General features: G+C 41.1%; 3 protein-coding genes across 4 annotated transcripts in view; 1 reads left to right on the forward strand and 2 right to left on the reverse strand.

Annotated features, from left to right (window-relative positions):
- The window catches only part of LOC115151379 (uncharacterized), a 28,573-nt gene extending 13,154 nt beyond the window's left edge, over positions 1-15,419 (forward strand). The window contains exons 2-6 of the mRNA XM_029695287.1: positions 128-220; positions 968-1,043; positions 2,653-2,862; positions 3,095-3,149; positions 14,522-15,419. Coding sequence (XP_029551147.1) covers positions 128-220; positions 968-1,043; positions 2,653-2,862; positions 3,095-3,149; positions 14,522-14,660 — 573 coding nt within the window. The 3' untranslated portion in view covers positions 14,661-15,419. The remainder of the gene's footprint in view (positions 1-127; positions 221-967; positions 1,044-2,652; positions 2,863-3,094; positions 3,150-14,521) is intronic.
- On the reverse strand, positions 14,802-19,484 carry LOC115151380 (allatostatin-A receptor). Its single transcript, XM_029695288.1, has 5 exons — positions 19,434-19,484; positions 16,512-16,720; positions 15,608-15,902; positions 15,152-15,339; positions 14,802-15,030 (listed from the first exon to the last, which is right to left on the reverse strand). Exons 1-5 carry the CDS (start codon positions 19,482-19,484, stop codon positions 14,802-14,804), a joined length of 972 nt encoding a protein of 323 aa, XP_029551148.1.
- On the reverse strand, positions 18,887-26,932 carry LOC115152379 (parathyroid hormone-related protein-like). 2 transcript variants are annotated; one of them, XM_029697197.1, is made up of 3 exons: positions 26,756-26,932; positions 22,258-22,379; positions 18,887-21,116 (listed from the first exon to the last, which is right to left on the reverse strand). In XM_029697197.1, the coding sequence occupies exons 2-3, from the start codon at positions 22,362-22,364 to the stop codon at positions 20,660-20,662; spliced, it is 564 nt and encodes a 187-aa protein (XP_029553057.1). In that variant the 5' UTR covers positions 22,365-22,379; positions 26,756-26,932; the 3' UTR covers positions 18,887-20,659. The 2 variants fall into 2 exon arrangements, with proteins under 2 accessions (XP_029553057.1, XP_029553056.1); XM_029697196.1 differs by lacking the exon at positions 26,756-26,932 and having other exon boundaries at positions 22,258-22,468.
- Between the last annotated feature and the right edge of the window lie 956 nt (positions 26,933-27,888).

Here is a 27,888-nt window from a genome sequence, read left to right on the forward strand (position 1 = left end):
CATTGTGTTGTCCCCACTACAGTTCTGTTAACATTTTTGTGCAAACTCAGCAAATAATATATGTTACCAACCATTGTGTCAAATGCATTGTACAGTTGTAGAACCTGAGAACCTGTTTGTGTTCCAGCTGATGGCTCCTCCAGCAGCACCCAGGAGGGAGCCTCCCAAATGGAGGGAGAGACTACTAGTCCCCCCAGAGCCCAGCCTTCCAAATAAGAAGGTAGTCTGTTGTGGTAGTCTAAAGAGGGTGAGGCTTAGCAAGGCTACATTTCATAATTCTCTTACCTCCCTCAAGTGGTGTAGGAGAATACTGCATCTTCACATGCCCACAATATGATACCATGTTCATTTAAATCCCTGAATGAATTAAATCCCTGCATGAATCTCTGAACATTCCTTGAAGCATTCAGCATGTATCGCTGTTTTCTCCAGGTGTCTGTCCTATACCTGTTCTTCGATACAGAGGGGGGCCATGACATCGAAGGTATATCCTTCATCTAATTACCTCCTCCATGTAGTTATTACTACACAATTCCCTCTATCTCATACTCTTATTCACAGCCAAAGCCAAAAACAAGTATGTTTTACAGTGTAGTAATAACTGTATATATATATATAACAGTATATATATATATATATATATATATATATATATATGTATGTGTTTTCATAACTGCCAAGGAAGGGACATCTCTGTTTTTGCTGAGTATAGAATGTTTTATGTATTGAAGCGAAGAAAGAAGAGAAAAGAGGACAAGCAGACCTACAGAAATGATGTCTACTAAAGGTAATTACTCTACCGTTGAGGGTCGGGCCGAGGGTCAACTGCATCCTGCTGCTCACGTACTCTGCCATCAGATGCTGCTGGTGTTAGCATCGCTACTAAATAAATGTTGTTATTGTGAAAAGGGTTCTTAATTTCAAACCCAGGTTGGGAAATCTGATTATTTGTTTGTCTTGTTTGCAGTCAGAATACCAGCAGCATCTGATGGCAGAGTACGTGAGCAGCATGATGCAGTTGACCCTCGGCCCGACCCTCAATGGTAGAGTAATTACCTTTAGTAGACATTTCTGTAGCTTATAGCCCTCAAGGTCTGCTTGTCCTCTTTTCTCTCCTTTCTTCGCTTCAATACAGAAAATATTCTAAACTCAGCAAAAACAGAAATGTACCTTTTTCAGGGCCCTGTCTTTCAAAGATAATTCGTAAAAATCAAAATAACTTCACAGATCTTCATTGTAAAGGGTTTAAAACCGTTTCCCATGCTTGTTCAACGAACCATAAACAATTAATGAACATGCACCTGTGGAACGGTCGTTAAGACACTAACAGCTTAGGTAGGCAATTAAGGACACAGTTATGAAAACGTAGGACACTAAACAGGCCTTTCTGCTGACTGAAAAACACCGAAAGAAAGATGCCCAGTGTCCCTGCTCATCTGCGTGACTGTGCCTTAGGCATGCTGCAAGGAGGCATGAGGACTGCAGATGTGGCCAGGGAAATATTGCAATGTCCGTACTTTGAGACGCCTAAGACAGCGCTACAGGGAGACATGACGGACAGCTGATCGTCCTCGCAATGGCAAACCATGTGTAACAACATCTGCACAGGATCGGTACATCCGAACATCACACCTGCGGGACAGGTACAGGATAGCAACAACAACTGCCCGAGTTACACCAGGAACGCACAATCCCTCCATCAGTGCTCAGACTGTCCGCAAAAGGCTGAGAGAGGCTGGACTGAGGGCTTGTAGGCCACTTGTAGGCCTGTTGTAAGGCAGGTCCTCACCAGACATCACAGGCAACAACGTCGCCTATGGGCACAAACCCACCATCACTGGACCAGACAGGACTGGCAAAAAGTGCTCTTCACTGACGAGTCGCGGTTTTATCTCACCAGGGGTGATGGTCGGATTCGCGTTTATCGTCGAAGGAATGAGCGTTACACCAAGGCCTGTACTCTGGAGTGGGCTCGATTTGGAGGTGGAGGGTCCGTCATGGTCTGGGGCGGTGTGTCACAGCATCATCGGACTGAGCTTGTTGTCATTTCAGGCAATCTCAACGCTGTGCGTTTCAGGGAAGACATCCTCTTCCGTCATGTGGTACTGCTCGTTCTGTGCGGGATTTCCTGCAAGACAGGAATGTCAGTGTTCTGCCATGGCCAGCGAAGAGCCCGGATCTCAATCCCATTGAGCACGTCTGGGACCTGTTGAATCGGAGGGTGAGGGCTAGGGCCATTCCCACCAATAATGTGCAGGAACTTGCAGGTGCCTTGGTGGAAGAGTGGGGTAACATCTCACAGCAAGAACTGGCAAATCTGGTGCAGTCCATGAGGGACTGCAGCTAGTGGCCACACCAGATACTGACTGTTACTTTTGATTTTGACCCCCCCCCCCTTTGTTCAGGGACACATTATTCCATTTCTGTTAGTCACATGTCTGTGGAACTTGTTCAGTTTATGTCTCAGTTGTTGAATCTTGTTATGTTCGTACAAATATTTACACGTTAAGTTTGCTGAAAATAAACACAGTTTATTTTTTTGCTGAGTTCATGAGTGCCTAAAATCACTTTATTTCTCTCTGAAATACCACATACACACTTGTTAGAGCATCATGTTTTTGAGTATCTCTTCCTATACATGTTGTATCCTAGGCTACGACTGGGGCCCTGTTCAGTGCCCCCAGGCTGCCCGCCTGCCCCCCCACCATGTGCCCTCCTTCCTGCATCCCACCGTGGCCACTTCACAGCTGCCCAGGGACAGCAGGGACAGGGAGCGCCTTCCCAGTCATCCTCAGCGACTGCCCGGCCTGGCTGACCTGGCCGCAGGGGACAGGACCATCGGAACGCTCTCCCCAGTCCAGTGTAAGCAGAACACTGAGCATGGACTTGGTTACTGGTACAGTTACTAGTACTGGTCTGAAACTGGCTGGCCTTAACTAATTATGTCTAAGATGTTGCCGATAGCAGCTATTTTGAAGGTTTTACTTGCAATTATCGTAATATGATGTTGGATTAGCTACTTTAGTTGAATGCACATATTGTAAGTCTCACTGGATAAGAGTGTCTGCTAAAAACTTTTTCTTCTTCTGAACAGGGAGAGGTCCCCATTCCTATACTGCCCCTGCCAGTATGCAACTCAGATCCAATCGGTAAGAAAAACACAACATAAACTAGGTTTCCATACAACCTTTTTATTGGAGTAAAGTACAATGTCAGATAAAAAAAAATGTAATGACAGGCCTGAGGGAAACAGAAAATTTGTCGGGAAACCTTCCAAATTTTGACAAAACTAAATATACTAGACAAGGTGTCGGTAAAAGTTATTATTCGAGAAATGTCCATGGAAACACTTTTAAGCTCAAATATTGATATATTAACCATCATAACGAAGTAAACTTGGTGTCACGCGATGACATGTTGTGTGGTCCTCCCTCTACAACTCGTTGTTACAGCATACAGTCTATTAGGGTTCAGATTAAATCAATGCGATGGAAAAAAAGATTTCCGGTAAATGGGAATTTAACCGCAAAAGGTGATTTTATGTGCACTACGTCATCACGCACAGCATTTTATCCCCAACAAGTTAATTTGATGGAACCATCTCTGGTGGGAAAATGTGTATATTATTCTATGCCGATTTTAGAATATTCGCATGAAAATCTGTAGCCAATTGGATGGAAACCTAGCTACTGACTAGATGTATGACTAGATATTGATCATTATGCTGTAGATATGGATAGATGTACAAACAGACAGGTGTACCTAAACATACAATATGTTAGACATTATAGATCTGTTGAAGTCACACACTGACTAAATCAATGTAGTATCACAGATGTGTGTGTTTGCGTATGTGTGTGTGAGTCCATACTATGTGTGTGTAGGTGTGTAGTCAGGGGAAGTGCAGCACAGCTCAGAATACAAAACATTAAGAACGCCTGCTTTTTCCATGACATAGACTGATCAGGTGAATCCAGGTGAAAGCTATGATCCCTTATTGATGGCACTTGTTAAATCCACTTCAATCAGTATAGTAGATGAAGGGGAAGTGACCGGTTAAAGAAGGATTTTTAAGCCTTGAGACAATTGAGACATGGATTGTGTATGTGTGCCATTCAGAGGGTGAATGGGCAAGACAAACAAATGAAGTGCCATTGAACGGAGTATGGTTGTAGGTGCAAGATTTGTCAAGAACGGAGTATGGTAGTAGGCGCACCGGTTTGTCAAGAACATGGACATGCCCTGTCAAATTTAGGCTGTTCTGAGGGCAAAAGGGGTTGTGACTCAATATTAGGAAGGTGTTCAGTGTATTATATTACATTACTCTAAAACATTTCTAGGATGCCCAACCTCTTTCCCTCTTGGGTACATAGCCAATATTGGACCTGACTTCAACTTTCCCCAAAATACTGTGCTGCAGGATGACACACGCTCTGAAGTGCAGTCATGACCAGCAAAAAAAACATTAGTAGGACCTTTTAAAATTTTTTGTATTTTTTGCGTATTTGTGTTTTTTTTTCTCCATATAACATTTTCTCGGTTTAGTTTTTCCAGGTTTCTCACACTTTTTTAATAGAAAAACAACCGTTTTAAACTGCATCAGGTGACAACTTTTGAGGTCTGCCAAAAATCTAAGAACTTTTTTTTGTGTAGTTACCCTTTAATTCAGAGCACCTGCACTGTTTTTCGGTTAGCGGTGTTTCTGTACTGCAGTAAGTGCACGTGATGGAGATCACAAATCAAATGCTTGTCATGCCAAATAGTGTCCCCTTGACAAAAAGTGTCATCCCCCCGCGTCACAATGGAATTCCGTAAACTATTAGCGTCCATCAGCTCTCTCAACGGTGTGATGACCTAATACGTAGAATTTTGGAAATCATTACAGCCTAAATTACGTTCTTTTCATCCCAGCTATGCAAACAAAGCTGATTTCCACAGATCATTTTGCTGTTTGAACGAGATTTGTTTAGCTAAAAATATTTAAATATTACATTAACATTTCAACAACATGAAATCAATGTCTTGAATGTTGCTACGTTTCGGAAAAGGCAAAGAAAACCTCTGCTTGGCACATTGTTACCTACCTTGAAGATCACAAAGTCAGCTAATTTCCACTCAATTCACTTGCAAATACGTTCGATTCATACACTGGCTTGTCCGGCTGGCATGTTTCTATTTTAAACTGACTTTCCCTTATCTACACTGAAATAATATTACTTCAGTCTTCCTCTATTATGATAAAAATGTGTCTATCTCGCATAGCTCATTAGTACACCCATGTGGTTGAATATATATCTAGGCTCTCTATTGTAGGTCCTAGGATACTAAATACAATCAAGGGATTCCTTACAATTTACTCAGTACTTTTGAAGCACCTTTGGCAGAGATTACAGCTTCAAGTCTTCTTTGGTATGACGCTACAAGCTTGGCACACTTGGGGAGTTTCTCCAATTCTTCTCTGCAGATCCTCTTAAGTTCTTTTAGGTTGGATGGGGAGCGTCACTGCACAGCTATTTTCAGGTCTCTCCAGAGACAGGGCCACTCAAGGACATTCAGAGACTTGTCTCAAAGCCACTCTTGCGTTGTCTTGACTGTGTGTTTAGGGTCGTTGCCCTGTTGGAAAGGTGAACATTCACCCCAGTCTGAGGTCCTGAGCTCTTCGGAGTAGGTTTTTATCAAGGATCTCGCTGTACTTTGCTCTGTTCATCTTTCCCTCGATCCTGATTAGTCTCCCAGTCCCTGCCGCTGAAAAACATCCCCACAGCATGATGCTGCCACCACCATGCTTCACCGTAGGGATGGTGCCAGGTTTCCTCCAGATGTGACTCGTGGCATTCAGGCCAAAGAGTTCAATCTTGGTTTCATCAGTTTGTCTTTTGGCAAACTCCAAACGGGCTGTCATGTGCCTTTTACTGAGGAGTGGCTTCCGTCTGGCTACTCTACCATTAAGGCCTGCTTGGTGGAGTGCTGCAGAAATGGTTGTCCTTCTGGAAAGTTCTCCCATCTCCAAAGAGGAACTCTGGAGCTCTGTCAGAGTGACCATCGGGTTCTTGGTAACCTCCCTGACTAAAGCCCTTCTCTCCCGATTGCTCAGTTTGGCCGGGTGGCCAGCTCGAGGAAGAGTCTTGGTGGTTCCAAACTTCTTCCATTTAAGAATGATGGAGCACACTGTGTTCTTGGGACCTTTAATGCTGCAGAAATGTTTTGGTACCCTTCCCCAGATCTGTGCCTCATCACAATCCTGTTTCGGAGCTCTACAGATAATTCCTTCGACCTCATGTGGGACCTTAACTGTGGGACCCCAACTGTGGGACCTTGGGCTCCCGAGTGGAGCAGGAAGCTCAATCATGTCCAATCAATTGAATTTACCATAGGTGGACTCCAATCAAGTTGTAGAAACATCTCAAGGATGATCAATGGAAACAGGATGCATCTGAGCTCGATTTCGAGTCTCATAGCAAAGGGTTTACAAAAATGTATAAAAACCTGTTTTCGCTTTGTCATTGTGAGGTATTGTGTGTAGATTGATGACGAATTTGTTTAATTTAATCAATTTTAGAATACGGCTGTAATGTAACAAAATGTAGAAAAAGTCAAGGGGTCTGAATACTTTCCGAATGCACTGTATATTTATTGGAGGGACAGAAAATAAATTAACAGAGGACAATCATTTTTACCTGGTCAAAAACCTCCACATCCTTCTCAGCCCGTGGCTGAAGGTGGTACTCGAAGGTTTTCTGATCTGGTTTGACAACTTCCAGCACATCAGGTGGTTTCAGTGATCTGAAAGTACCTTATACAAAAATACCAATAGACAAACAACAACACTAAGTAAATCACAAATTTGAAAGACTACAGTATATGCAATAATTGTACAATATGTACAATTACATCGTTTACCGCAGTCAACAGCTGTGGCTACCGTCCGTACAGCAGGTGATAGGGCGAGTACTCAGTGGAGGCCTGGACGCTGCTGTTGTGTGCAAAGAGAATTACCTTCAGGTTGTCCTCCCACCGTTCCTGGTACCCGTCCAGGGACTTGCCCATGGCAGTCTTTAGGGTCTGGTTGGTCCATTCATCCAAACCTGGAAGAGGGGGTAGGAAAGAGATATCTATTGACAATGTAAGATATTGAAATATGTACCATGGAAAAACAAAACATTACTGACAGAATATAACCTATAACATCCGTACCTTGTTCCGGAGTTCACAACCTTGGTCACTCAAGATGACCTGAGGAGAACCATGTGTTGAAGATGTCCATTAGCTTGGAGTTGGCCTCGCCAGTCATGTCCTTGATGGGTAGCATACAAAACTAAAATAAATGTTTGGGTCCAAGCACCCTTTTTAATGGGTTACAGAAGGGAATTTAGAGTTACGCACATTCTCTTCCTTTACTGGCCTTAAAAAAAAATTCAACTTCCGCCTAAAATGACCTAAATCTAACTGCCTGTAGCAAGGATATGCATTTTCTTGATACCATTTGAAAGGAAACATTTTGAAGTTTGTGGATATGTGAAATTAATGTAGGAAAATATAACACATCAGATCTAGATAAATATAACACATTAGATCTAAGCTGAACGTAATTTAAAGCGAGACCGGTTAGGGTCAAGGTTTTTAAATAACTTTTTCTTTAATAAGACTTAATAACACTTAGTTTATTTAGGGTTAACTTTTTTGAACTCGAACCACAAATAGGATAAATGTAAATTAATTTCTAGGATAAATGTAAATTAATTTCCTTAGGCATTAATCATGCAAACCTATTCGTTTTTTTATTGTGACATTGCCTCAGTGAGATTCCAATCTATAATCTAATGTTGTTTATCCATGAAATTAGTCCACTTCGCCACCAGGAAGGAGCTAGCATTCCATGATTTTTTACACTTGCAAAGCTACTAATTTTAATTTTAATTAATTTCAAATAGACCCCATTTCAAAGTAAACAAGCACTCATTAAGTTTAGGTGTGGCCAACACACCTGAACACAATTAACAAGATAAAGTATAGAGAGTAGTGATGCACCGATATGACATTTTTGGCCGATAGCGATATCCGATATTTTCCTTGCCAAAAAAAACGATACCAATAACCGATATTAAAAAATGTTGCGGCCTATTAAGCATTCTAGTACAGTTAAATGGTTAACATACACACATGGACAAAGCGGTCTAAGGCACTGCATCTCAGTGCAAGAGGCGTCACTACAGTCCCTGGTTCGAATCCAGGCTCTATCACATCTCGCCGTGATTGGGAGTCCCACAGGACGTCGTCCGGGTTTGGCCCGGGTAGAATTTGTTGACTTGCCCAGTTAAATAAAGGTTACACACACACCACACTGACCAAAACATTATTTTGTTGGCATTTACGTATATCCCCATTACCAGTAAAACATAATCAAAAACAATGTTTCCCTTTGTGCTGTTTCGTTGCTCATTTCTTCAGTCGTTTCTATGGAACGCAGTTTGGGTCTTTGCGTGTCAATTTTTTGTTGTTGTCAAATAAGCTTGTTGACCAATCAGGATCTGAATATGACTGCAGGTCACATAATAATTGAACACGTTCATACATTTTATACGTAGTTATTACACATTGATTACACTATCACTCGTATTTCATGTCACAATTCATCGATACGTATGCTATGATGCTGGTAAAGTTGTCTCGCGCACCTACAGTGCTGGTCATTTTTTTTAAAAAGCGCTAGCTAGCTCATGGATCCAAACAATGTTCTTCCCCAAAAACATATCAAAACGACATAATCTGTTTCAGTAGCTATAGTTAGCTAGTTAACTATATAGCTAGGTGTCATCGTCTGAAATAACCCTAATTTATAAAGATCTGATTTAATCAAATCAAATCAAATTTATTTATATAGCCCTTCTTACACCAGCTGATATCTCAAAGTGCTGTACAGAAACCCAGCCTAAAACCCTAAACAGCAAGCAATGCAGGTGTAGAAGCACGGTGGCTAGGAAAAACTCCCTAGAAAGGCCAAAACCTAGGAAGAAACCTAGAGAGGAACCAGGCTATGAGGGGTGGCCAGTCCTCTTCTGGCTGTGCCGGGTGGAGATTATAACAGAACATGGCCAAGATTAGAGGTCGACCGATTAATCGGAATGGCCGATTAATTAGGGCCGATTTCAAGTTTTCATAACAATCGGTAATCGGTATTTTTGGCCACCGATTTGCCGATTTTTAAAAAAACAAAATTTTTCAGCCTTTATTTAACTAGGCAAGTCAGTTTAAGAACACATTCTTATTTTCAATGACGGCCTAGGAACGGTGGGTTAACTGCCTTGTTCAGGGGCAGAACAACAGATTTTTACCTTGTCAGCTTGGGGATGCAACCTTAGTTAACTAGCCCAACGCTCTAACCACCTGCTTTACGTTGCCAAGGTAAGTTGCTAGCTAGCATTAAACTTATCTTATAAAAAAACAATCAATCAATCATAAACACTAGTTAACTACACATGGTTGATGATATTACTAGTTTATCTAGCCTGTCCCGCTTTGCATATAATCGATGTGGTGCGCATTCGCGAAAATCTTTGCTCCGATGTGTACCTAACCATAAACATCAATGTCTTTCTTAAAATCAATACACAAGTATATATTTTTAAACCTGCATGAATTTCTTTTAACTAGGGAAAATGTGTCACTTCTCTTGCAAACAGAGTCAGGGTATATGCAGCAGTTTGGGCCGCCTGGCTTGTTGCGAACTGTGAAGACTATTTCTTCCTAACAAAGACAGCAGACTTCGCCAAACGGGGATGATTTAACAAAAGCGCATTTGCAAAAAAAAAGCACAATCATTGCATGACTGTACCTAACCATAAACATCAATGCCTTTCTTAAAATCAATAGACAGAAGTATATATTTTTAAACCTGCATATTTAGCTAAAAGAAATCCAGGTTAGCAGGCAATATTAACCAGGTGAAATTGTGTCAGTTCTCTTGCGTTCGTTGCACGCAGAATCAGGGTATACAGAATCTGGCTCGTTGCGAACTAATTTGCCAGAATTTTACGGAACTATGAAATAACATTGTAGGTTGTGCGATGTAACAGGAATATTTAGACTTATGGATGCCACCCGTTAGATAAAATACGGAACGGTTCCGTATGTCACTGAAAGAATAATGTTTTCGAGATGATAGTTTCCGGATTTGACCATATTAATGACCTAAGGTTTATTATATTATAGTTAAGTCTATGATTTGATATTTGATAGAGCAGTCTGACTGAGCGGTGGTAGGCAGCAGCAGGCTCGTAATAGTCAAAGGTATATGGTTTAGAGAGAAATAGTCGACGCGTCATAATTCCTGTAATAACTTGCGGCTGAACTTGAAAGGGGTTCCTTCGTTATTTTACCGTTCATGTCTTCCATAGATAATGTCTTGATCTACTTCAAATAAGGTATGTGTTTGTGCTTAAACCGCCTCGGCGTTTTGATACCCGTGTAAATCTCACTAGGTAACGTTTGTCAACATATTTTCATAAATCCACTCTACAAAAAAATGTATCTTAGCTTATATTGATCAGAGTTATATCCTATGGATATCTACACAGTTATAAAATTGGCAGGGTGGTGTAAGCCTAAACCAAACACAGACCTTATTTTAAGTTAATCTAAAAATATCCTATGGAGTAAATGAAGGAACCGCTTTTCAGAAGGTGTCATGGGAATTATGACTCGCACTTTGGTAGTCAATTCTTACCATGCCCATTATTAAAATAGGATTTCCTGCATATAGAAATTACAGTTTTTGTTTTCAGCATTCATCACAGGTAACTTAAACTCTATTTTTATTATTCAAACAGTTGAGAGTATTTGTTTCCTAAGCAGACTCTTCAGTATCGTTGTCACTTCAGAGCTGTGTGTGTGTGTGTGTGTGTGTGTGTGTGTGTGTGTGTGTGTGTGTGTGTGTGTGTGTGTGTGTGTGTGTGTGTGTGTATATATATACACATATAAAAAATCATAATAATAATCGTCCGATTAATCGGTATCGGGGTTTTTTGGTCCTCCAATAATCGGTATCAGTATCGGCGTCGAAAAATCATAATCGGTCGACCTCTAGCCAAGATGTTCAAATGTTCATAAATGACCAGCATGGTCAAATAATCATATTCACAGTTGTCGAGGGTGTAACAAGTCAGCACCTCAAGAGTAAATGTCAGTTGGCTTTTCATAGCCGATCATTGAGAGTATCTCTACAGGCAGAACAGTTGAAACTGGAGCAGCAGCACGGCCAGGTGGACTGGGGACAGCAAGGAGTCATCATGTCAGGTAGTCCTGAGGCATGGTCCTAGGGCTCAGGTCCTCCGAGAGAGAGAAAGAAAGAGAGAAAGAGAGAATTAGAGAGAGCATACTTAAATTCACACAGGACACCGGATAAGACAGGAGAAATACTCCAGATATAACAGACTGACCCTAGCCCCCCGACACATAAACTACTGCAGCATAAATACTGGAGGCTGAGACAGGAGGGGTCAGGAGACACTGTTGCCCCATCCGACGATACCCCCGGACAGGGCCAAACAGGAAGGATATAATCCCACCCACTTTGCCAAAGCACAGCCCCCACACCACTAGAGGGATATCTTCAACCACCAACTTACCATCCTGAGACAAGGCCGAGTATAGCCCACAAAGATCTCCACCACGGCACAACCCAAGGGGGGGCCCATCTATGGTGGTCGGACCCATCTATGTGAAGCTAACCATAATAAGGATTAGCCACAATAGTGGACTATGTAGTTAGCCTTCAAAATAAAAGTATGGCATAATTCTTCTATTGTATTCATTTGCATCACAGTACATGATATACTTTTATTTTGAAGGCAAACTGCAAATTCCACTATTGTGCCTAATCCTTATTGGGGCCAACTTCACAACACATAACTCGGTCCGGTCGAGCTTCACTAGCCAGATGAAGCTAGCTGGCTGCTTATAACGTTAGCTTTGGGCAACAGGGTTAAGTAGCTGGCTAGCTATTTATTTTCATGAACTCAAGTTCAATTTCAATAGGCAAACTACAAGTGGCAACCTAGCTAATACTTACAAGGATTCCTAAATCATTGCTAAGAATAATGAAAATGACTGCAGGTTCTACTGGTCATTGTTTTCAGGCTGGTTGTATTGGTGCTAGCTAGGTACCAAGCTAAAGCTAGCTACCCCAGAAGTTGCGGTCGAACAAATGATGCTTTATTACCAACGCAGTATTGTAAACACATCGTTCGTGGCCGGTGTTTGCAGACTTTTTTTGTACAGCTCTTTGACAGTGCTACTGTGTCTTTTTTGACACGCAAAGACCCAAACGGCATTCCATAGTATCTATGTCATGAAGCTAATAGCAGTGACACTTACCGTGTAACTCCGGTAGGGCAACATCTGAAAAATAGCGCACTTGGTAGGGTGTACCCAGTGCTCGACCAGTCAGCGAAAGCCAAAAAAAACAGTTGATTTTCAGGGGCAATGAATTCCGTTATCTTGGCTTTATTGGATTTCCCTTTTGAGTTGTCTCACTGAAATGTTCTTACTCTTTCAAATGACTGCTCAACTTGTTGACTGCTTGATCCACACAGCATACATTGTGGGCTAGGTTAGGGATGCTGTGTTGCACGTGTAGCGCAACATTTTACGTGGCGTCATATAGGTATGCACGGCAGCTTTGACATCGGTTTTTAACATCGGCGTTAAACTAGATATCGCGCCGATACCGATGTTGCCATTTTTAGCTAATATCAGCCGATTCCGATATGTTCACCGATATATCGTGCATCCCTAATAGAGAGAGCTTTGTTGATGCTGAGAATGGAATGTATACATTTTAAATAACATTCTTAAAACGTTCTCTTTTGGTTTTTATGGAAAGTTTTAACGTCCTCGGAACAATTTGAGAATGTGACTTTAAAGAGTACCATGAATAAACCTTTTGGAAATGTTATGCTCAAGTACTGAAATTCCTACATAAGATTGTTGTATCTTAACGTTCTTGGAACAATTTCAGAGCATTCCCAATGTCAAACCAGTGTGAGAACATTCCTAGAATTAAATGTAACCTTGTGTGAACTATAAGGAAACGTTCTGTTAAAGTAATGAAATACCAACAAAATATCGTTTTTTAAGTTGCTTAAATTTTCTGAGAATGTTCCAAAGCCAAGCAACTGTTTTGTACCATTCCCAGGAAGTTGTGGGAAGGTTGTTTGCAAAACAACCATAGGACAACCACACTCTCACCAAGCTCTAAGAAACAAATGGTTCTCAGAATGTTATATGCTAATGTGACCTTCCTGGTCCCGTCCCTCAAGTCAGTGAGTCAACACAGGAAGGAGCAATGGATGGATAGTTCATTTATTTCCAAAGCTGCAATCATTACTCGACAGGATATAAATAGCACTCCCAAAGCAATTCTCCATAAATCTGCTGTCTGACATACTAACAAAATAAACTATCAATGTCTATCAAAGTCATTGTGAATGTATAGTGGATTTAACCATTTCTAATCATTCCTAATTTAATACAAATAAATACATTGTTTCCATGTGTAATCTGATATTTCTAACATCAGAATAAACTACCATCTATTTTAGTATTCAAAATATATCAAATTATCCAGATATTACTCAATGTCACACTCTCGTGGCGAAGAAATATAATACACCTAGAATGTACCACATATTTTCCTAAACTAACAAAACCAGGCTAATACGCTGGCTGGTGCTTTATAAAACATTCTTTAAACGTCATAAATTACCTGCAATGATGGGACACACACAGTATAGATGGGTGATCATTAGTCGACGGGGTATAAATAGCACTCCTAAAGATCATGCATTTTTGAGTTAGCTACCAACTTCAAAGAGGGAACTTTAGCTAGCGTAAAATCCACATGGAAAACGGACATTCGGCAAATAACATATAAAGAGTGGTTTATTTGACGCCAAACCAACAACAGTAGTTACTTATAACATAAATGACTAATGTACGATGTAAAATGTGGATTTTATGATTTAATGTCAACTTTTTACATTTCTATCCCGGGACCATTCAATTTTCAACTCACGCAGAGCAATTCCCCATGCAATGGATGACCCAGAATCCCATACCTTTATCACAGTGTGTTAGACCATGTAAACACACTAATCTACCAGGAGGTGGCAGAATACCCATTTTTATGCAGGAATTTAACAATGTAATTACGCTGTTCCACTAGCTGGGGAATTCAATAGTCTGGTCCCAGATCTCGTTGTGTTCTAAAAGTAATTTCAGCATAAAAAAAACCATCTGAAAATCAATCATAAAATCAATTTAAATGTTTTTTTGGGGAAAAAGTTTTAATTCATTAATCGAATTCATGTAAAAAAAAATTCCCTGATTGTTTGAACACAATGGAATTTCAATTCAATTTTTTTTATGTCCTAAATGACAAAGTACAGAATATCAGACAACAGACAATACAACAATTTTAACATTAAAACAATAACATTTTACTCCCTTTTTATCCTGAATACAGTACATGTCAATCTGTTCCGGCAAGAATGAAACCCAAAAAGAAGAAGCGGAAAGTAACTGTACAAACTAAAATAAACAGATCGGTAAAACACCAACACAAAAAGACTGCATCAGGAACCTCCCCGATGAATGTGAGCTAATGTACTGCACTGCAATGTAATGTGCTGTATTCATATTCAGACTGTATCAACATCATGCAATAATACGCACACAATATTTCGTCCTGGATTAGACTTTCCACCATGTCAAAGCAAAGCCAGCTCCCCTCGTGACCAGTGTGTCTACATAGTCTCTGTAGTGATGCTGACAACCTGCGGCTGCACCCTATTCCTGTTGCAGTTAAACAACCAGGCACTCCTGCGGTGGCGGTACCTCTTGGACAGCAGCACATAGAGCACGGGGTTAACACAGGGATGGAGGTACTGGAGCACGGTGCAGATGAAGTAGAACATCTCCCAGGACTGGCCGTGGCGGTAGAGCCCAAGGTACACACACAGCTCCAGGATGTACCTAATAATGAAGACGAGTCAGGAGAAGCGGTATAAACTAGAAGAAGTGTTAGAATGTCCTAACGTATACAATCAAGTCATCATCATCTTCCTCATCCTCTTCATCATCATCATCATCATACCCGGGAAGCCAGCAGATGGAGAAGGTCCCGGCCGCCAGGAACACCATAAAGGAGGCTCGGCGTGTGTTGCGGGCACTGGCCACAGACATGACTGGGCTCTTGTGGAGGAAGCAGGCCAACCGGACGTAGTTGAAGGCGATCACCAGCATAGGGACGAAGTAGTAGAGCATGAACTGGCTGAGGACCACCTGGTGGAGGAATGGATGGATGAATGGATTAAAAATGTTGTGTTTTCTCACATGAATTGGACACCATTTTATTTTAGCAAATGAAAGTAACAGTAAAAAAAAGCTACAGACCTGGTTACTACCAGTGACATTATTTTAGCTAAACATAATACCTTTTGTTACACATTGTGTGCATCTCAAATGGCACCCTATTCCCTCTAGTACACCAGGTCAAAAGATGTGCACTATATAGCAAACAGAGTACAATTTCAGACCAAGCCATTGTTACCTGATAGTGGTGTTCCTGTATGGTGGGCAGGCAGAATGTAAAATTACCCAAGCCGGGGCCCAGGCTCTCCTTGGTGGCGAAGATCCTCAGAGGCAGACTGATGAAGAAGGCTGATGCCCAGACCAAGACGAACATCAGAACCACCAGGTCCATGGTAGGAGGGCGGTAGGGGTTGGTGATGATCATGGCGCGTGTCATGGACACGGCACACAGGCTGTAGGTGCTGGCTGCCAGGGAGAAGGCCAGAAAGAACTGGTACACCTTGCAGGAAGTGTCCCCCAGCGGCCACGAGTAGCTGAAGAAGAAGATAGGAGATGATGAAAGATTATAAGATTATTGTCACAGAGAGATGGTAATCCTGCTTTTATACCAAATCCTCAGAGACAAACACAGTGCTCATATCCCACAAGATTCTTCTGTTAGTCAAACCTGGGTTTTGATCTGCTGGCAACACTGCAGGTCCAGTGGCCCCTCTAACCTCTATGGCTATTGGCTAGGCTACCTGACAGTTGAGTAAACTAGCACAACTGATTCAACTAGTCAAGGGTGTGATAATTAGACTACAAGGTGAATCAAGTGTGCTAAGTCTTTAATAGATTAAATACATGGCACAGATAGGGGTCCCCGAGAAGAGGTTTACTAACTGACAACGGAGTGCAAGGTGAATGGTATCAGCAGCAGGGTGAGGAAGTCTGCCAGGGCCATGCTCTAACCTCTAACCTACCTGACAGCAGAGTGCAAGGTGAAGGGGATGAGCAGCAGGGTGAGGAAGTCTGCCAGAGCCAGGATCTCTGATCTGTAACCTCTAACCTACCTGACGGCAGAGTGCAGAGTGAAGGGGATGAGCAGCAGGGTGAGGAAGTCTGCCAGAGCCAGGATCTCTGATCTCTAACCTCTAACCTACCTGACGGCAGAGTGCAGAGTGAAGGGGATGAGCAGCAGGGTGAGGAAGTCTGCCAGAGCCATGCTGAGCAGCAGGATGTCCAGACAGTTCTTCCTTAGGGTGTTGTACTTGGCGAACAGAGAGAACACCAGTAGGTTGGCACAGAAACCGATGCCCAGGATCACCCCGCAGGTACAGGCAAAGATCAGGGAGAACGTGTTGGGGACAGCCTGTTGTGTGAGCAAAGATTTAGATATATTCTCAATCTCAAAACGGTTAGATAATCTCAGTTATTGGAAACGTTTCAATATAGTTTAATTGATATCAAATTTGCCAATCCACTTTTTATCAGTGGAGGCTCTTTAGGGGAGGAAGGGGAGGACCGTCCTACTCAGGGAATTTCATAAAAATACAAATAGTGAAACATAAAATATATTCAAATGTCACCAAATAACTTTTTAAAACACACTGTTTTGCAATGAAGGTCTACAGTAGCCTCAACAACACCCTCTAGGGTAGCACCATGATGTAGCCGGAGGACAGCTATTTTCCATCCTCCTCTGGGTACATTGACTTCAAAACAAAACCTAGGAGGCTCATGGTTTTCACCCCTTCCATAGACTTACACAGTAATTATGGTGACCTCCGGAGAACGTCCTCAAAACTCTTGCAATATGAACTGAGCACATCCAATAAAAGAATCAGAGACTGAATCGTGTACTGAAAGCATAAGCTACAGTTAGCTAGCACTGCAGTGCATGATGTGTGGTGAGTAGCTGACGCAAAGAGTGAGAAAGACAATAGTTGAACCATTTTGAACAAATTCATTTCTTGAAAAATTAAGGAGAACCAGCAGAGAGAGAGAGAGAAAGAGCTATTTTCTTAGTTTACCTTTCACTTAGCTAATGCAGCTAATTTAGCCTACTCAACAACCTGACTCAGAGAGGAATGCTATTTATGTTAGCTAGCTAGCTAGCTGGCTAAGGCTATCCAAACACTGTAACTCTTCCAACTGTTAAACTGCTTGCTGTACACTGTACTCCGTGATTGTACACATGGATTGGATTGTGGGTTTACTAACTCGTTAGTTCTAGTTTGTTGACTATAACGTTAATACGGTGACAACGAAGTAGGCTGTGTAGTGGTTAGCGGTTATGATATGAAGGTTTGGCTTGGAGGTTTTTTGCGCCTGGTCACAGTTGTGTTTTGCTCTGAAGCCTACAAGCGAAGGGAAAAGGTGAGAGGAGGACAGCGCGTAGATGCGAGAAAGGAATTATACAACGAGCAAAGTGATGATGCTGTTTATGAAAGTGAACTGTGTGTGCGGGTGGTCAGGGGTGTATTCATTTAGCCGATTCTGTTGCAAAACGTTTCTTCAACGGAAGCAAACAGAATGAAACGGGGAGTGACTTACCTGAATTTGTCCAATAGAAACTCTTGTTTTTCTTTTTGGACAAATGATTATACCCCAGATCAGCTAGATGCAGCCAAGAGTGAGCAATGTGGTATTGAATCACGTTGATTACTTCAATTTGTCTTCGGCCTGTGCATTATAAACTTTCATTTGTAGGCTAGGTTGATGTTACATTGAGCTGGGTGAATTTAATATGATTGACAGTTATAGAAATAAGGCCATACTCCCCCCCCCCCAAAAAAAAAGCCGGCATATTCTTAAACGGCATTACCGCCACTGAGTTTTATATACATTTACATTACATACATATACATCAAGCTTGATCTAGATTTTATAACCACAAATAGCTAACAAAATTATTATTATAGCTTTATTATTGTATTTAAAAAGTTTACCTACTACTGGACTACAACTGACTTTCTCTGTACCTGAAATAATTATTTGGATGACCCTGTTTAGCCCTGTGTGTTACTTACCATACTCTTGGGTTATTGAGTGAAGTATCCTCATGTGTACCAAGATAAACAGCAGTATTCTCCGTCATGGGTAAATCCATTAGCCATTCTTTGAATTTTAGAGTATCCCCATAATGAAAACTGTTAAAAGTGTCTTGCATGTGAAGTCTATGACTCTTAGTTTTTGTTTGCTGACTATGGAGAATGGCAAACATCACTCACTCAGGTCAAATTGATTCTGGTTGGATGAGTTTAAAGGGAGAGTACTCACATCCGACTCTGAATTTAGCACAGTTACAGTTTTTGAAGGACTGAGGTGTATGGCTATGTTCATTCATGTTGTCTGTGTTGTGTTGCTGTATCTTATAGTTTTCCAGAGAATGTGTTTTTGGCAATTCCAATGGTTATTATTATGTACATTTCATACAGTAGCTTCTGAATGTAAGTGTGTGGGTTTATTACAAGAAGTGAACAACCTGTCACAGACCTTTTCTGACCTTTCATACGAGTAAAACGTAGACATCAGAGAAAGATAATCCATATTTTATTGGTGTGTGTTCTGTGGGGGTTTCCATACAGCATGTGTTATGTGCAGCATATTTAACCTCCATGCAAACAGACCCTACCCTCAAAAGAAAACGTTCCACTTTCCTTTCCGTGTATTGTTTTCCGTTGATTGTCTCCCGCCCTCTCCCTCCCTTCTCTCCCTCTCAGTGAGTTATTAATGCCTTTTCCATTGTCACATTGATTTCTTCAGTACAGTAGTGTGGAGCGCCAGTCTTCTGATGGGCTCTTTATCAGGCCATTCCACTGTGTTTATGACTCTGGCTCTGGCTAATGGCCTCAGTACTGGCTCTTAGGACAGGATGTAGCTACGGTACTAACGCTGCTGCCTGGTGCATTTACTCTCTCCCCTCCCAGCAGGTCCATAGAGTGTGTGACCCAAATGGCACCCTGTTCCCTACATAGTGCACTGATTTTGATGGTCTCGCTCTGGTCAAAGGTAGTGCACTATATAGGGAATAGGGTGCCATTTGGGACATGTCGATTCAGTCAGAGACTGTTAAAACACACCACATGGTTCTCTAGTGTGACGTTAACAACCTTATAAGGTCCTTTGTTCATGCTGAATAGTCAACAAATAGGCTATATTGATGACTTTCTCATTGGTGATAGGCTACAGTAACTCAATGTAACTCATTGGCGCAATAATTGAATTTATATAAGAAAATGGTATGGTACAGTATTTGATTGGACTTCATCTTCTGTAGAGAGAACACAATGTATTCATGAAGCTTTAATTGTTAGATTTTTTTGTTGTTGTTGAAATTATGGTGCTCTCAGTGCAATAAATCTGTGATTATACCAACAGTTTAAACTCTGTCTTCTTTGATCAAAAAATAGTTTCTAAAACTGGAGAGAGGGAGTTTTGATGGAACAATCCAATAACACACACGTCAATGAGATGATAATGTGCAATACTATAAATGGAAGAAAACAAAATAAATACAAATAAAAATGAAGCATTTATCAACAGGAAGGAAGGAACATTTTTCTCAACAAAAATCAACCACAAAGGAGAACACTTATGTAACTTAACAAAAACATAAGGATATCATCATTATATCTAAAGTGCATTATATTGTTATTATACAATTACCGAAAGTCAGCAGCACCGTAGTACATTCACAAAATAAATACACAGTTCAAATTAAATAAATTATGGTAGAAATATGTGTTATGGATGCTAACTACAGATCAAAAAAAATATTCACAAGAGCCACCAAGCATTAAAAAGAATAATCCTCCCTCATTTTGTGAATTTAAGTAGGTATAGTTAACAAATATTTTATGCGTAACGTTTACAGCGTAGCCTATGCCCTACTTTACATATGGGCATCTGGTTGGATGAGTGTGTGATCAGCCCCTGAAAGGCACCTGTCGTACATCGTTTTCTTACTAATTATAAAGGAGAAGGAGTAAAGCATAGTTTGTCATATCTCAATATCTGCATATTATTCACCTAATAAATACGAATACAAAAGTAATATGTGTTATTATAAAGTATGAAAACACCTCTGATCTCTGGATATACAAGTACTTTATATCAAGGCAAAAAAATAGAAAAAGCAGCTGATTAAAACAAGAAAGGCAAAGAACAACGTCCACTATGGTATGGGGAGACTGTTATTTGGTTGAGTCTTTGAGATCTCAATCAGTCGTGCTGGAACTTCTCTGTCTGTCAGAGTTATTAGTTCAGCACCACCCAAAGGCTACATGATGTGGTCTGTCTGTCTGTCTCACCCAATATCTAGCGTCCTCCTTGACTCCCTATGTGTCTCCCATGTCATGACGATGGTTGTGTCGCGAGCACGCCGCCTCCTCTTCTCGCTCTCCCTCCGTCTCCCTCTCTCTCCCTTCACCTTCTTTTTCCTCTTGGTGGACACCTTCAGCGGCTGGTCCTTGTAGGCCACAGACTTGTTGGTCTCCTGGGGGAGGTTGCCCACCTCCCCTCCCTGCTGGAAACTCAGAGGGAGGTTCTTGGTCCCTCCGGGGGGTTTGGGGGGGCGTAGGGCGCTCCCGCTGAAGGTGATGTGGCCCCCGTTGGCGTTGTTCCTACTCTGGGGAGGCGGGACTCGCTCGCTGTCGGCTGTGTGGACTTTATCTAGCAGCCCCTGGAGCCAGAGGCGTCTCTTGAACTCCTCCAGAGACCGGCCCTTGTCGTGCATCAACTGGGCGTGACTCACTGACCTCCTCCTGAAGGGGGAGAGGAGAAGGAGATTGTCCATGAGTGTTTAAACTGGACTCACTCTCTTTGTAAGAGTAGATGGTAAAAAAAATAGTATCTTTGTGCCACACCACATCAGAAGCTCCATAGGGGTAACACAGGCTCTTTTCATTAAAACAAATAACAACCTTTAACTACTCTTTAAGAGAGTAGTCCACCTTTCCCACTATCCTCTCCTGATCTATCTCCAAACAACCTATCACTTTCTCTTCTAGCTATTATTTTGTGGCACCTACAGTATAGTCTATTACAGTATAAACCGACAGTATAGTGACTGACTAAACCTACTTGTGAGGTGTTGATAGTTGAATGACAGCCAAGGTCATGTTCCAGTAGATCTCAGTAGGTGGCAGCATAAACAAAGACATGTAGTGCCTGGGAGAGCTCAAGGCTATCCATGTTACTGTATGAATGCTGTGTGAAGCCATCTGACCACCACAAAATGTACAAGAGAAACATAAGCTAACAAGCCACATATTCAACCACAAAGCATGTCACCTGGGCCACAAAAGTCAATCAAAACCTTGCCATGCACAGGGCTGAGTTTGACAGATGTTTTGTAGGCGTGATGCAAATCTATGATCTTTATTAAAGGCTAACAATGTTTTACATGAGAAAACACAATCCATGCTGGTCCAAAATATGTACAATTGACCCATTTTTGCTTGGTTTATTCTATATAATTTCAGCATAAAACTAAATGTAACAGAACTACAAAACTTAGTGCTGTAGTATGTAGTTTAATCTGTAGTTACTTTTGATTTTAGGTTATCATTATTTATACCATTGACATCTATTTGTACATCGATACCACGGTATACTTTTCCGAATATCTAGACCTCTTTTCTCAAATCATCAAACAGCAGATTGAGTAAACTGTGTACTGTATACTGTAAATGTATTATAGTACATCAACCTTACATGTGATTCAAGTGATCATGGTTTACATGTTACCATTGGTTGATATACTGCCATTATTACCAGCCTTTTCCGGGCGCTATTCAACATTCAACAATGGAAAACCATGATGCTTTACCAAATGGTTTCTTAGTTGGTGCATAAAACCATTTTTTTTTGTGTGTGTGTCTTGGCTATTCAACATAGACTTACATTCTGTTAGTGAGAGCATCGATGGGTCTTCCGTAGAGAGGCACTGGGGAGCACAGCAGGAACACAACTAGACTCAACTGCTGGAACATGCCTCTGGAACACAGCATTCTGGAACACTGACTCTGGAACACCCAACAGACAACGTTCTGTCATTCATTGTATCACCATTCGCCGGGAACTATGTACATAGCGTGGTTTATTAAGAATGATTTAGTTGAAAATGACCACCTGCAAACTTACATTGAAAACAACAAAAAAAACATTGAAATGGAAGATGCAATGCCTATTTCGTTGAGATCTAATACATTGAAGATACACACATTGAAGAACAAGGTTTTATGAGGTACTGTAGGTGGTACAGTAGGTCCTCAGAGGTTTGCAGCTTAGCTTACTGCTACTTATCTAGTGGTTTTACTTGGCAGCATAGATACAGTTGCTGACAAACTCGACTACTTTCTGAGCCCCCTTTGATTCCTTTGCCTGACATCATTTGTATCTACTGAACAAGACCACCTGGTAATACTGAAATACCAAGAAAAATACTGAAATATCAACAGCAAAAATATCATGCAAGTAAAGAATCCATCGAAGCACATAGAGAGGCTTTTCTGGTACTTCCAAATACACATCAAATACACACAATACAAAAATACTCACATGGAGTAGATTCCCAAAAGAAGTTATCCACAAAAAGGTTTGGTTAAGTCCACAAATTCCCCAAAAGAGATATCTTTCAAGCTTTCCAAGATCCCAAAAAGAGATCTCTACAATATAAAAAAAAAAAGAACAAACTCACATTTATTCTGCCAAATTCTATTTGGTTCAGAGTCAGACTTTAAAAAATCTGTCTGTCCGTTAGCGAGAGACAAGAGGGTAACATGGGGAAACCCCCTTGAGACAGGTCCAGCCAGAGATCTCCCGATACCGCATGTATATTTAGTTATTTATTTCTCTCAAATCCCAATGAAAAAGGAGAGGGAATATGAAGCAAAATGTGAGGCACAGACTGCAGCACATCAGCTTCTCTTATGCTGATAGCTCCTGTAACAATCTTGTGAAGTGCTCTCCTGCAGCATCATGTCTGTATGGCTCGAGCAGGAGCAGGGGAGATGAGAAAGTGTGAAGCATGCTGCTGCATTGCCTGACCACTCCAAGCAACCGTGTGTGTGTGAGCGTGTGTATGTGAGTGAAGTGAGAGTGCTCCTCGGTGTGTAAAGCTGCAAACACTGCCCCTGCCCATCTCGGTCCAGAGCTCCTGACACCCCCGTACACACACACACACACACACACACACACACACACACACACACACACACACACACACACACACACACACACACACACACTCTCTCTCACATACACTCACATACGCACACTCTACCACACACACACACTCTCTACCACACACACACACAGACCAGAACTGACAAGAAGGTGGCGATACACTCATAACAAAGAATAGAAGATATTAACAGCAGAAGAGTTCATTGGTGTAATTGTGTTATATGACAGCCTTATGGCATTTTAAAAAGGTGGACTTCAAAACTCTTGTCATCTCTGTCCCTTATTATCTAAATAGTTGGCTAAATAGTTGGTAACCAGGATGTAATATAATGGATTCTGATGACACTGTTGCATTTGTTCATAGTGACATGTCATCTCATGATGTGATTAATAAAAAAGACAGGTATCAGGTGCAACAACAGAAGCCCCCATGCGGGAGCCTCCCTTGGTTCCCGAGGTAAACAAACAGGCCTCAGGCCCCAGGCCCTCACCACCGTCCCCTGGGAACATGACCGTAACCTCAGAGAAACCCAACCACACACTACATCTGACTACAGGCCTTCATGTCAGTAACCCAGACTGCCACATAATGGTCACAGTGGCCAGGGAGGTATCTTGTCTTTATTCCGTTTAGTAGTCCACAAGGTTGGGGTCAATTCTATTTCAATTCAGTGAGTTTCAGTTTGTGTCCTGAATCGACTGAGTTGAAATGGAATTGACCCCAAACCAAGACTCAAGATCCTAGGACTACACTCTTAGAAAAAAGGGTTCCAAAACCCATTTTGCTTCCTTGGTAGAACCCTTTTTGGTTCTAGGTATAACCATTTTTGGTTCTAGGTAGAACTCTTTTGGGACCCATGTAGACCCTCTGTGGAAAGGGTTTTACATGGAACCCAAGTGTTCTACTGGAACCAAAAGCGGTTAGTCAAAGGGTTCCCCTGTGAGAAAAGCAGAATAAACCTTTTGGGCAATTTTGTAGGATAAATGTAAAAATCCAGGTATTTCTCAGTCAGAAATTTGTTGAAATCTGTTACAGGTTTTTGCTAGATGTCAGGTCTGCTACAAAGACAGCATTGATCAGAAACTTGTAAAAGGCTCAGTGACCTCGGCATCCAAATATTGCAATCATTCAATCAGTTTTATTACAGCATGAACACAAGTATATAAATATATTATATAGATAAAATATACAGGCGTTATAAAATCGGTGTAGTATATTTTACCAGATGAAAATAGAATGATATTGTCACGTCCTGACCATATGGTAGAGTAGGTCAGGGCGTGACAGGGGGTGTTTGTCCATTTTCGTATTTCTATGTTTAGTTTCTAGTTTCGTATGTCTAGGTTGGTTTTTGTTTGGCATGACCTCCAATTAGAGGCAGCCGGTTGTCGTTGTCTCTAATTGGAGGCCATATTTAAGTTGATGTTTGTCCCACTTGGTTTTTGTGGGTGATTAATTTTGTGAGTAGTGTTTGCCTGCTCTGCGTCACGGCTTTCTTGTTTTGGTATTTCAAGTTTATTGTTTATAGCATTAGTTTCATGATTGAATAAATGATGTGGAACTACGATCACGCTGCGTATTGGTCCGATCCTTCTGAAAGCCCTGACAGGTATACATTCGAGCTCAGAAAGTTCCAAATATATTGCTAGTTGTACATATAAAACATAGCATCAAATACGTCAACATGCAGCTTGATATTGCCCAAAATCTGGATTTTATAACATGCATCTCTTCATGTATAAAACTCATAAACCTGAATTTTGTAAGTGCTTTAGCTAAGTGAACATTAGTAAAAAGAAACACACGAGGGTATGTACCCGGTGGGTGGTGGATTACTTAATACATTTTACAAGCAACCAATTCAGCAAGGGGTCCTACTATAAAGTAAGTTAAATTGGGGACAGAACAGAATTATGTTAAAGTAGGACTCCACTCCCATCCTCCCCAAAAATCAACTTGCTATAGTTTCCAACTGGTCTGTCTCCCCAACCCTTACTAATAACGCTTTCACATTCGGTAGGAAAAAATACCTCATTTGATTCCGTTCTGTAAAGTCCAACTTTTACCTGCAAAAAATATGAGAAAAAAATCTTCCCATTTCCTGGCAGACTCAGACCAGCATGCAGAATCCGAGCCAGGAAAGCTGCTTTTGATTCAGGCTAAATTGCTCGCTCAACACAGAACATCATTAGGTAGCTGTACGTTCTTCATCCTACAGTTCTTGAACAACACTTTTTCTTCCCACTTTTACACTCACCCACATACAGTTCAGACGGGAACACATACACAAACACACTTCTCTCACCCTATTCAAAATAATGATATTCATTTTACTTCTGTGCTTTTCCAAAACAGCTCATACCCCATGTTGAAGCCAAAGTAACACCCTCATTTTATTCATCACTAATCCAGACGTCATCATTTTTATTTTGGGACCTGCTCTAATCTGGAATATATTTGTATACTTGTATACTTTCTCTGCACTGTCCTATATTTGGAGCATACATTATCCAGTATCCTAAATCCTAGCTTTGCTCATTGTATGCGTTCTGTATTCCACCTTCTGTTGTTGAACTTTAACCAGATACATTTGAGAGCTCCATATCTTTTTATTGTCTCCTCGTCTGACTGACTGAAGTACAAAGCGGTTCTTCTTCTTCTTCTTCTTCTCATATACAGTAGGTTTGCATGTCAGTTTGTCTTTAAAAAAGCTAAAGATTACACTCATTCACAATGTTTAATGCATGTTTAATCTAACCACTGTGTACATAGAGGTTATGGTGTGTTGATTAAACCCGTGAAAAATGGGTTTTGCAGAGGACTTTTACTTTACTTTCCCTCTCAGTGGTCTCTCAGAAATAAATGATAGGCAACTATAACTTAGTTCATCTAAGGTATGCTGCTGTACTGTACAATGTCTCACTATGGCAGTAAGAATAACGTTTTGCTGCTCCCGCTCTACAAATCATTCACACCCATCAATCTTAGCTTTCAACTGGCAAAATCTATTTTTTTATCTAAAAGAAATGTCTGTACAGTATTCCCCCTTGGCCTCTTGCAACTGCCCTCTATTCCAACCCTTCAGTAACTTTGTAATTATATCTCCACATGTTTATCCTGAGACATTGGCATTGTGGTACCTAATCTATAGTATACTTTCTAACGTATGGATTAAATCTGAAGTGGATATCAAAATGTGAGTAAAAATCTTACTTTGACACGTTTCAGCGTTCCCCGACAGCGTTTCAGTGGCAACAGCAATGTCTTTCTTTATGTTCTTTCTCTTCCTCTTCTAACAAAACCAACTCAAAATAATCTAGTAGACAATGAACTTTACGTACTGTAATAGGAACAACTATTCTGTCCATACTTTCGCTACTACATGACAAGAGTCTGAGTTTTAGGGAAAGAATATTTGAACATATTCCAAGATACTGTAGCACTTTGACAATTCTTTCTCGATCTCTCACACACACACACACACACACACACACACACACACACACACACACACACACACACACACACACACACACACACACACACACACACACAATCTTAATTAATTACTTTTGGTATGATCGACATAACATCCACAGGATGTCATTCATTTCAGTGTGTTTTACCTAAAATTACAACAGGTTACAATACACAATGGGTTGGCTTGGCAGTCCAGGATGTCAAAAGCAGGTCACTCTTCTAGTCTCACTCTGAAGCTCTGAAAGCCTTACATCCTGAACATTACCTAATGCCTGTTCAGGGTTACCATAACATGGGCTGCGTCCCAAATGGCACCATGTTCCCTATACTTTATAATGTTCTATACATGCACTGTACATGTATGGACTACACATGTACAGTGCAACGAAAGTATTCAGTCTCCTTGACTTTTTCCACATTTTGTTACGTTAAAGCCTTATTCTAAAATGGATTAAATAGTTTTTCCCCCTCATGAATCTACACACAATACCCCATAATGACAAAGCAAAAACAGTTTTTTAGACATTTTTACAAATTTATTACGAATAAAAAATGGAAATATCAAATTTACATAAGTATTCAGACCCTTTACTCAGTACTTTGTTGAAGCACATTTGGCAGCGATTACAGCCTCAAGTCTTCTTGGGTATGACGCTACAAGCTTGGCATACCTGTATTTGGGGAGCTTCTTCCATTCTTCTCTGTCGATCCTCTCAGGCGCTATCAGGTTGGATGGGGAGCATCGCTGCACAGCTATTTTCAGGTCTCTCCAGAGATCGGGTTCAAGTCCGGGCTCTGGCTCTGGCTGAGCCACTCAAGGACATTCAGAGACTTGTCCTGAAGCCTCTCCTGCGTTGTCTTAGCTG

The sequence above is a fragment of the Salmo trutta genome, chromosome 17, assembly GCF_901001165.1.
Source record: "Salmo trutta chromosome 17, fSalTru1.1, whole genome shotgun sequence".
NCBI classification, from domain to species: domain Eukaryota; kingdom Metazoa; phylum Chordata; class Actinopteri; order Salmoniformes; family Salmonidae; genus Salmo; species Salmo trutta.